Source organism: Globicephala melas, chromosome 1 (assembly GCF_963455315.2).
Source record: "Globicephala melas chromosome 1, mGloMel1.2, whole genome shotgun sequence".
NCBI classification, from domain to species: domain Eukaryota; kingdom Metazoa; phylum Chordata; class Mammalia; order Artiodactyla; family Delphinidae; genus Globicephala; species Globicephala melas.
The window spans coordinates 125,427,402-125,438,677 of NC_083314.1; the positions used below are offsets into that span (position 1 = coordinate 125,427,402).

The 11,276-nt window shown below is 38.2% G+C and overlaps 1 protein-coding gene across 1 annotated transcript; it reads left to right on the plus strand.

The window, feature by feature from the left end:
• Nucleotides 1-7,888: 7,888 nt before the first annotated feature.
• Nucleotides 7,889-8,764, plus strand: LOC115858374 (bisphosphoglycerate mutase-like). The gene has a single exon (XM_030866174.2). The coding sequence runs from the start codon at nt 7,976-7,978 to the stop codon at nt 8,753-8,755; it is 780 nt and encodes a 259-aa protein (XP_030722034.1). The 5' UTR covers nt 7,889-7,975; the 3' UTR covers nt 8,756-8,764.
• Nucleotides 8,765-11,276: the final 2,512 nt, after the last annotated feature.

Genomic DNA, 11,276 nt, shown 5'->3' on the forward strand with positions numbered 1-11,276 from the left:
TCAAAATCAAGATATTGCTTTGTAAGGGGGACTACATTTTGGTACCATTGCCAGTTGCAAGTTGAAAATCAGAATTTCTCTTTCTTTGGACCTATATATATAATATATTGCTATACATAATTCTATATATTGCATACTGTTTCAGAGCACATGATTACTGAAGTCAGATACCTGTCATGTGTTTCAATGTTGTGATGTTTCCTTTCATCTGTTTGTTCTTCCTTGTTATTTCCCTGAACTTTTGCTAGCATAGAGGGCATCCTTATTAGAATGTTCATCAAAGAGAGGTTTCAACACTGCCTGTGTTAATAAAATCATCAAGCATTCCTTTATAGACATGACAGGGAGAGTGCTCATCTATCATGAGTGTTTCATTAAGTGGCACAAAGCCATAAGCTCTAGGAACAATGCCAGATTTTTTTTTTTAAATAAGTTTTCGGTAGCATAGAGCTCCCCTCATTTCAAGATCTATGCAATATGTGGAGTTACTTGCTTCTGTATCCTCATAGGGCACCTTGCCACACAATATACAGGAACTTTGATTAGGATTTTTTGTATCTCTGCTCTGAAAAGATAAAATAACTCAGAAAAATATTCTGTATCCTGTCCCAGTCATCCAAAAATGTACAAAGAGAAAAAGAATCCCCGAAGATCCAGTTAAACACATTTTACAAGGTACTTTATGTGAATTCATCTTTTTTCTATTACAATTTCATTTTTAAGCAAATGTTCACAGGCATTTTTTGTAAAATTAACCAACTAAAGAGGTTATTGCTGACCAGTTTCATCAAAATCTCTCTCAAATTATATCAGGAAACCTATTCAAATATCTATGTACCACCTAATGGTAGAGCTACCTGAGTTGCACAGTAAGAATAATACTATTTTGAAACAGATAAAGCAAATTGCCTGTCTCCCTTCTCTTAGGAGTGATGTTAAACACATCTATAACACTTTAGAGAATGCTTTTGGGCTGAAATGAATCAAATGTATCCTTCTCCAGTCACTGATGGAAAAATCGACCATAGTGGACCGTCAGGTGATGCCCACAGTAATTTCCCCATCAAGTTTACCTTAAGTAACAAGATTGCCTCTCCCTGATACTGCATGTTGCACATTGTTTTGGATGTACTCTGGAAGTAGCAATCCTTTTGTTCTGGAGACAAATCCTCAACCTAGGGGTATCCTGATAGAAAGCTGGTATGTGAGTGGTAATCCTTCCATTGACAGAGCAGCTGCCAGCACACACTGGGACAAAAGCTTTGTTCTTGACAAATGGGCAAAGCAGATGGTAGTTGGTACTGAAGTAGGCAAAAGTGGTGTTGACATGCAACATTAATAGTTTTGGACATATTAATAAATGTCACAAATATCTACTATGGGTAGGCTTGGAAAGTTGCCAGTAACAAGTGTTTCATTTGCCTATGGAGTCAGTAATTAGCCGGGGCAGCATCAAGTTATTTCTGTCCCCACCCAACACCAATCTCTGTTTCTACCACCAGTGCTAAAATTCTCTATGAAGCTTCCAAGTTAGAAATCAGACTAATGCTTTTGTCTTAGTCTTTGACATTTACACTGCCAGATTAGGAAGGAGATATCAACAAGGTGGCTGGGTGGGCGTGATCCTTGAAACCAAAGATTCCAATAAACAAAATACTCCATATGCCATTTATCATAGGAATGAGTAAAAGACAAAGAAGGAGAGGAGCTGAGTTTCAATTTTGGTTCATGCAGTTAACTTAAATTTGTGTAATATAGTCAGTGATTTAGAGTGCATGCATTTAATCATATATTGTAATAAATTGTAATAATTTGTCATTCTCACCATTTTGTAATTAAAGTTTTTAGCTTTCTCTTTAGACAGTTTTCAGAATTGAGATTTCTTTGTTTATTAATTCAATTAGCAACTAAGTATTGAGTCTCTACTGTTTGTCTATGCATGATCCACTCCTCAGGGATGGGGCCCATGTGTCTTTAATCTCTGTGTCTGTAGCTCCAACCTAAGGGACTGGCACATCACACCAGATAAGTAAGTATTTGGCAAGTGAATTTGGTATGCCAAGGGCCAGTAGATACTAAATTAAAGAAAATTTAGTCCTCAAAATATATATATTTTTGCCACAAGTCAGACAAGCAAATTGATGCTTATAGTTATAAAGTCTTGTGACTGAGGTTTACTGCAAAGTGTTCTGGGGTCCTAAAAGAAACTGGAGCATCAGGAGTTGGCATCCTGCAGGAGGTGATATTTTAACTGTATTATATTCAGTTTAATTTGGAAAATGCTTTGAAAAATAAGCAGGAAGTAGGTGAAGAAAGGGAGAGGCTTTCTCCTGTAGTACAAACACCCTATGAATGACCAGAGAAAGGAACAATATAAAGCATTTGGGAAATGTAGGCAGTTCCATTGCCTGGAGGGAGAGGTTGTGTGTGTGTGTGTGTGTGTGTGTGTGTGTGTGTGTGTGTGTGTTTCTATAAATGGCTTTAACTAAAGCTGGAATGAGAGACAGGTTCTATCTGGATCATGAAGGTCCAGGGTTTTTAATTGAAGACATTGGACTTACTTTTGAATGCTAGGGGAGAAATCAAAGAACTTGAACAAAGAAAAAGACACAATCTGCTTAGCATGTAGAAAGACCATTCTGCTTGCAAGGAGGAGTAGAGCTTAGATATAGCCAGACTGCAGGCAGAAAGACCAGTCAAGAGATTGTTACTTTATAATTAGATAAGAAGTAAAGTGCTTTTAGGCCATCATTCATTTTAATTGTTTAATATAATTTCATTGATGTTTGTATTAAAATATTTATTACAGAATCAACCTGGCAAATATTTTAGAATTTCCTGGAACCCCATCCTGTGATAATAAGTTCCTTTTTAATTAGTGGAAATCAACATTCATTTTTGTTTAATAAAAAGGCAATATTATATTTTCAAACTTTAATTAGAAATAGTGATTAATATAGAATGTACAATTTGGATATTAGATATCCTGGACTAGGTAAAATTTGTAAACTTAACCAGAGCCCTGCCATACTTCTGAATTTTCTTCCAGAGCAAATGTAAAGTGTTTCTTTCAAATTTCTCTCATCAGTGACTTTAATTAGTAATTAGTGGTTATTGCTTGTGGTTTTTGCATCTCCTCTATTAATAGGAGATCACAAACTAATGATTACTTCAAAATGTGCTAAAATGAATCATCCTTAAAAAATAACTTTTTTGTTACTGTTTTATGCATACTGCTCTCAAAAACAAGATGTGGGGTAAGCCAGGAAAATGAATAATGTTATATTGAGCTTTTATAACCATTTTCTTCCTAGAGAGTAGGACAAATATATTCATCAAAACCACACTCCAAAAGTGTGACAGTACTAGCTATTTCATTCAAAGAACTTGGAGTTTAACATAATGTAAAATGTAAATGATTAGTCAATTCATGTCAGTCTAAAAGGGACAACAAAGTGACATTTCAATTTAAACAGAAACGGCTGCAGCCAACCTTAATCAGATGTTCTAATAAATGAGCTGAAGGACATTGTTGCAAACTTCTTAATCCAAAAGAAAACCAATTGCCATGGCTCTTGTTCAAATACCACACAAAACAGTATGGAAATAATCATGAACAGAGTTGAATTGAATATCAATGTGTTGCTCTGAGTTACAGATTCTACTCTATTTTTGTTTTCTTTCAAATAGCATTCAATCATTCAAATGTATATAAATACATATTATATATATATATCATATATAAATATATTTGAATATATATGATATATATCACTTAATATATGATATATATATATCACTTAATACAATACAGTAACTACTTGTAGAACCCTTACTAAGGGCAAGGTGTATAGTATATTTTGATGAGTGACGTATACTGAAAGAGGAATTCATCATGTATTCATTTATTCATTGACCAAATATTTATTTATTTATTTATTTATTTATTTATTTATTTATTTATTTATTTATGGTATGCGGCCCTCTCACTGTTGTGGCCTCTCCAGTTGTGGAGCACAGGCTCTGGACACGCAGGCTCAGCGGCCATGGCTCACGGGCCCAGCTGCTCCATGACATGTGGGATCTTCCCGGACTGGGGCACAAACCTGTGTCCCATGCATCGGCAGGCGGACTCTCAACCACTGCGCCACCAGGGAAGCCCGGACCGAATATTTATTGAACTACTATTTTCTATTAGGTTCTGTTCTAGATAGTGGGGATTTATTTTCAAGGAGAAAACGACCATGTAACTGCCCTTGGGAAGGAAGAGAGATATTAATCTAATAATCTCACTATCAGAGAAAAATTGACAATTCTTCTAAGTGGTGTGAAGGAGAGATATGCCGTATGTAAGTGAGGGGGTCTTCTAGTCAGAAAGGTCAGGACAATCTTCCTTGACAAAGTTCTATTTTAGTTGAAATTTGAAGGATGAGTTGTACTTAAGTTAAAGGGAGAAGAGGAGAGCATCTAGGAAAAAAGAAATAGCATGTGTAAATTACTAGTAATTGGAGAAATCATGGTGATCACTATGAACCAAAATGAGGCCTGAGTGATTGAAGAAAGCCTAGCGTGGAAGATCACAAAGGGAAAGGATTGAAGAATTTTAATCCGGAGTGGAAAATTTGGAGGAGAGGGTCTGGAAAGACAATTTCAGATTCTGATTTTTTAAATCTCTCTCTAGCTACGGTGTGGAAAATAGACTGGCTAAGACTCAGAGTAGTAGATCTAGCCCAGGTGAGAAATCTGAGGCTGAGATGAGCATTGATGGTGATTACCCCTCTGAGTGTGGTTGAGATTACCTGTGAAGAGAATATTAAATGAGAGAGGAGAAGGTTTTGGATTGAACCTTGAGGAACTCTAAATCTAATGGCTAGGTAAAGGAGGGTGAGACGACCAACGAGACAGGGAAGGAGTAGCCAGAGGGTTACGAGAAAACTAGGAGAAATCATGTCATGGAAATGAAGGGAAGGAAAGTGTTTTAAGACAGTGGTTAATTGGCTCAAATACTACAAAGATATGAAATAAGTACTTTAAACATATCCATTATCTTTATCAACATGAAATTATTAGTCACACTCATGAAAATTACTTCATGGAATCATGATGATTGAAGGAATGTTAGCATGAGTAGGGCAGTGAGTTGGAACAAAAGAAATTGCGACCTTGGGTATAGTTCACTATCTGACCTTCTAGCTATAAAGGAAAGAAGAGAGATAAGCCTGTAACTGGAGAGGAAGGAAAGGGAGAATAAAGCTTGGATTTGGGTTTTTCTTTGTTTGTTTAACTAATTAAATAAATGTGACTATGTTTAAGATCTCTGGGGCAATGACAAGAAGTTGAATGTATGAGAGAAAGGATAGAATTATCAGAGAAGGATAAAGTACTTGTGACTATAGGAGTAGATGGGATCTACAGCCAGGTGGGGAGATTTTCTTCAGACTGGCACATGAACAATTCTTTACTAGTAAAATGGGATGCATGTAGGTGGATCAGGGAGACCGTCCGGTGGCTTCTACTTTTTTTTTTCCACAGAGCAGAATAAGTCACAGGGAACATGAATTGATTCATTCAAATTTGGGCTTAAAATAAAGAAATAAGCTCTAGGGGGTATGAATAATATTAAGAGTGCCAAGAAGTTCAAGTTAAAAAAGAGAAAGGAGAGTTGTAAAGATTGATGCAAAGTAGAGGGGTCAGGAAAAGGAAGAAAGGAGGTGACTATACTGCTGAACAGTTGTAGTGAGAGTATGTGAATAAGTACTCTGAAAGGAGAAAGATAACAAGAAGCTTACAGTTTGTAAACAGAAATTTGTCCTAAGAAATAAGGCAATACTTCCAGAGTTCAAGGAAGGAAAAAAATCTGCAAAAGTTAGTGCAGCACTTATGGAGTTGAAAGATTAGACATATGGTACTTTATTTTATTTTATTTTTTAAATTTTAATTTATTTTTTATACAGCACATTCTTATTAGTTATCTATTTTATACTATTAGTGTATATATATCAATCCCAATATCCTAATTCATCCCACCACCACTCCCAGCCCCGATTTCTCCCCTTGGTGTCCATATGTTTGTTCTCTACATCTGTGTCTCTATTTCTGCCTTGCAAACTTGTTCATCTGTACCATTTTTCTAGATTCCACATATATGTGTTAATATATGATATTAGTTTTTCTCTTTCTGACTTACTTCATTCTGTATGACGGTCTCTAGGTCCATCCACATCTCTACAAATGACCCAATTTCATTCCTTTTTATGGCTGGGTAATATTCCATTGTATATATGTACCACATCTTCTTTATCCATTTGTCTGTCAGTGGGCATTTAGGTTGCTTCCATGACCTGGCTATTGTAAATAGCGCTACAATGAATATTGGGGTGTATGTGTCTTTTTGAATTATGGTTTTCTCTGGGTATATGCCCAGGAGTGGGATCGCTGGGTCATATGGTAATTCTATTTTTAGTTTTTTAAGGAACCTCCATACTGCTCTGCATAGTGGCTGTATCAGTTTACATTCCCACCAACAGTGAAAGAGGGTTCCCTTTTCTCCACACCCTCTCCAACATTTGTTGTTTGTAGATTTTCTGATGATGCCCATTCTAACTGGTGTGAGGTGATACCTCATTGTAGTTTTGATTTGCATTTCTCTAATAATTAGTGATGTTGAGCAGCTTTTCATATGCTGTCTTCTTTGCAGAAATGTCTATTTAGGTCTTCTGCCCATTTTCTGATTGGATTGTTTGTGTTTTTTTAATACTGAGCTGCATGAGCTGTTTATATATTTTGGAGATTAGTCCTTTTGGACAAATGGTACTTTAATAGGTGGCAATAATGCTTGAGATAAGGGTTAGGGTGAGTTGTTGGAGGTCAGGAAAATTCCAGTGAAGGGAGGCCCAGGAATGAAGGAACAAAGACATATTTTCATATAGAATGATGATCAGTTCAATTTAGCTAAAGCAGAGGACATACGAAGGGAGCAGTAAAATAAAGTTTGGAAACGTAGGTTGAGACTCAGATTGGGGAGGACTTTCAAAAAAGCTAGGAAGTCAATGTAAATATTTCATTATAAAAGCTCCCATTGGGGCTTCCCTGGTGGCGCAGTGGTTGACAGTCCACCTGCCGATGCAGGGGACACGGGTTCGTGCCCCTGTCCGGGAGGATCCCACGTGCCGCGGAGCGGTTGGGCCCGTGGGCCATGGCCGCTGGGCCTGCGCGTCGGGAGCTTGTGCTCCACAATGGAAGAGGCCACAACGGTGAGAGGCCCGCGTACCGGAAAATAAAAATAAATAAATTAATTAATTAATTTTAAAAAAAGCTTCCATTGTAGAAAGCAAAGGCAGCAGAGATTTCCAAACATATGTGAACAACAAGTAGATCAAAACTAAAATGTATCTAGCCAGATATTTTCTGGATTAAAAATGGCCATCTGTGGGTCTGCCAATGAAAATATGATCAAGTGCCACAATAAAAATATCAACACAGCTACACTTTGCTTCATTAAACACTGAGAGCATTGACAAGTGAACCAAAATATTGGCCTTTTCCATATGACATGTTGTGTAATTTATGAAGCAAAAATCTGAAATTTGATCTTTAAGGTAAAATCATATATATGAGGCATCTTCTAGTTTTAATAATTTTTGTTACAAATCACAGAATGAGGGGCTGCTTTTGAAATAGAAAACTGATGTCTTCAAAGTAAATTTAACCATGGATATTCTAAAAGTCCTGGATCAGTGATTCTATTTCTCCTTTTCACATCTAGAAGATATTGAAAATATTTTTGTTAGGACCTGCCCCTTCTGGCTCCTGGGCTAGAAAAGAGAGTTGACGCCGGCCGCAGTGAGGAGTCCTGGGAGGCACTGGCTGCTCAGTGCTTCCAAGGAGTGCCTGCCGCTGGTGGCCTTTTTGCAGACGTATTGCTGTCACTGAACACTGGCCCATTGGAAAGCACTAGAGAAGCTCAGCCATCAGTATGTCCAAGTACAAACTGATTATGTTAAGACATGGAGAGGGTGCTTGGGATAAAGAGAACTGTTTTTGTAGCTGGGTGGATCAAAAACTTAACAGTGAAAGAATGGAAGAAGCTCAGAACTGTGGGCAGCAACTCAAAGCACTAAACTTTGAGTTTGGTCCTGTGTTCACATCCATCCTGAACCGGTCCATCCTCACAGCCTGGCTGATCCTAGAAGAGCTGGGGCAGGAGCAGGTTTCCATGGAAAGCTCCTGGCATCTCAGTGAGTGTCACTATGGAGCCTTGATCGGTCTCAACAGGGAGCAAATTGTTTTGAATCATGGCGAGGAACAAGTGAGGCTGTGGAGAAAGAGCTACAATGTGACCCCACCACCCATAAAGGAGTCCCATCCTTACTACCATGAAATCTACAATGACTGGAGGTACAAAGTGTGTGCCATTCCTTTGGATCAGTTGCCACGATCCGAGAGCTTAAAGGATGTTCTGGAGAGACTCCTTCTTTATTGGAACAAAAGGATTGCTCCTGAAGTATTAAGTAGTAAAACCATTCTGATGTCTGCTCATGGAAATAGCAGCCAGGCACTCCTGAAACATCTGGAAGTTATCTCAGATGAAGACATTATCAACATTACTTGTCCTACTGGAGTCCCCATTCTCCTGGAACTGGATGAGAACCTGCATGCTGTTGGACCTCACCAGTTCCTGGGCAACCAAGAGGCTATCCAAGCAGCCATTAAGAAAGTAGAGGATCAAGGAAAAGTGAAATGCAATGACAAATAAAATCTTTCCCACGTGCTGGCTAGGAATAGCTGCAGAAGGAGTGACATGCAGTATGTTATGGGTGCTGATCTCCCTCCCCCCACCCCCCGCTGATTTTTCCAGATCTAGGCTGTGGGGTGGAGTTTGCATAAGTAACTAGGTAAGTTATGTTGGCTCAGATAAAGGCTTTAGGATGCCTTGAGTACTAATGTCATAAGCCTTATGCTTTAGCCCCTGCCGGGGCCCGTTTGAATTAGTCACTAAGTTAGTTACCAGTGGGGCTTAATCAATGTCTTAAGTTTCGTTTCCAAGATGGGAGAGCAACAAGTGAAGTTCAAGTTCAAGGTATTCCTCATTCAATAAATCAGTATAGAGTGATCACTGACAGGCACTACTTACTCCAATAAGTAGTTCATGTTTATATTTACTGAGACTTTCTAGGATGATAATAAAGGACGTTAGATAACACACTATACTTAAGTATTTATTACTAGTCTTTTCCTCTAGGGAAAGAGATGCTTTGATAGGTTAAGATCAGAGACCCATTAAATGGGAGAGTGACTGATGGATTCCTCCAAGACAGCCAACAACAAATACCAAGGCCCTTTGCCTCATGACATTTGGTGGAATTCCTCTCTGGCTGCTAGAATTAGTAGCATATGGACAGCTATATCTGTTCATGTTCTCTTTTTGTTTTGTTTTTGTTTTTTAAACTTTAATCTTGGGGTCTTTAAAATTAATTTAAAAATAAGTTCTGTGACTGGAAATGGTACCCATTCCAAGTATTTCCATATGATTCATAAATATTAAGTATAGGCTTCTGAATTAGTCTCTGATCTTATCTTCCTATAACACAAAGAGTTGTACTCATTTCAACATGTAGACATGCCTAATTCTCTAAAAATTGAAGGTCGGGTCAGCAGGAAGGTAGAATATAGTGGGTGTAATTTTATTCACTTGAACAGGGGAAATGGTATATTCACATTTGTCACATACATTTGTTCTTTACCTGTTGAGGGCAAAACATTATGGTACGTAGTCTATAGTATTCAGGGTAGGTCACAGACAGAATTGACTGCTTATCAGTCTTGATATAGGATGCTTTTAGATGCTAGAGATAGGTAAGTCATCATTTCTTTAAGCTACTGCCTTATTTCAAAGCAAGTGACATACATTTCAATGATAAAATCATGTAAACAATTTACAACTATCATAGCTGTTACAGATATCACCAGTTTTTCACAGTTTTCCATTGGTGGGTTGGTTTATTTGTATCCATTTTATAGTAAAACTGTCATTAGAAGGAAACTAATTCTAAAACCCTTGCTATTGCTTGGTCTCCATTGATCCTTAAATCAAGACTTAGAGCATCAGCTGATGAAGATGGCTGAAAAGAAGAAATGAACCTGGTTTGCTCACAGCTGGTCGCCTCTGTGATGCATAAGGACGTGGAATGTGGATGCTTGACTTTCCTGACCAACTACTGGCTTCTCTGTGGTAGTCCTTCTTTTCACAGTCCTATTGCCTAACCAAATAACACTCTTTATAATTCAGAGATCAGGGCCAAGAATAAAACTACCAGATCTTCCTAGAATTCCAAACTTATTGCTAAGCTTCAACTCAGATCATTTTTGGACATGATATGGTATCTGGTATTGGTATTGGTATTGGTATCTGGTATTGGTATTGGTATTGGTATTTCTGGTATTGGTATCTGAATTTTCCAGCCCAAGAGGTGACCATGTCTTAACATGGCTCAAGATCCTAGAGTTGGATTCTTCCCTTGTCCCACATCTAGATATCCTCCTCCAGAGGACACCTGGCAGCACAATGTGCTCCTGCACACAAAGTTGTGCTCACACCCAGTCACTTTGGAATATTACAGACTTCCTAAGAGAGAGAGAATTTTTGCTGACACTTTCTGGTAAAATTTGGTTTTATTGTTTTTGAGATCTTGGCTGAAATAAATGAAGAGATATTTATGAAAAAAAAAAGAACAAAAATTTGTTGAACCCAAGTTCCTGTGCACAGTGCACAGTGAGGCCAGAGTTCGGGGCAGAGAAAAGTTTATTGCAAGGGCCAAGCAAGGAGAATGGGTGGCTCACACTCAAAAGACCAGGACTCCCAGTGACTTTCAGACAAGGGTTTTTAAAGACAGAGTTAGGGGAGAGGATCTTAGGATACATGATGAGGTCCTGGACCTTCTGATTGGTTGGTGGTGAGGTTCAGGGATCACGTTTCCAGAAACTCAACATTCTGGTTCCAACCAGTCCAAGGTCTAGTGCTTGTGGTCAGCATGTACTCACCATCCTCCACCTGAGTGGGGATCTTAGTTTCTATAGAACAACTCAAAGATATGCATCAGATTGTTATCTGCATCCCTTCAGGAGGAACTAGGAGTCCTGTGACTCTATTGTCCTAATCATTAACTATTTGAATCTGCTCTTTGGAACTCTGGGAAAGCCTGGGAAACTAAAGCACTCTCTTTTTATTTTTTTGCTACAAACAAGAAACCAGGGACATGGAGAGGCTTTTGTACCCA

Excerpts from the sequence above, each read along its gene's own strand:
- LOC115858374 (XM_030866174.2), top strand. The coding sequence starts at position 7,976 with ATGTCCAAGTACAAACTGATTATGTTAAGACATGGAGAGGGTGCTTGG.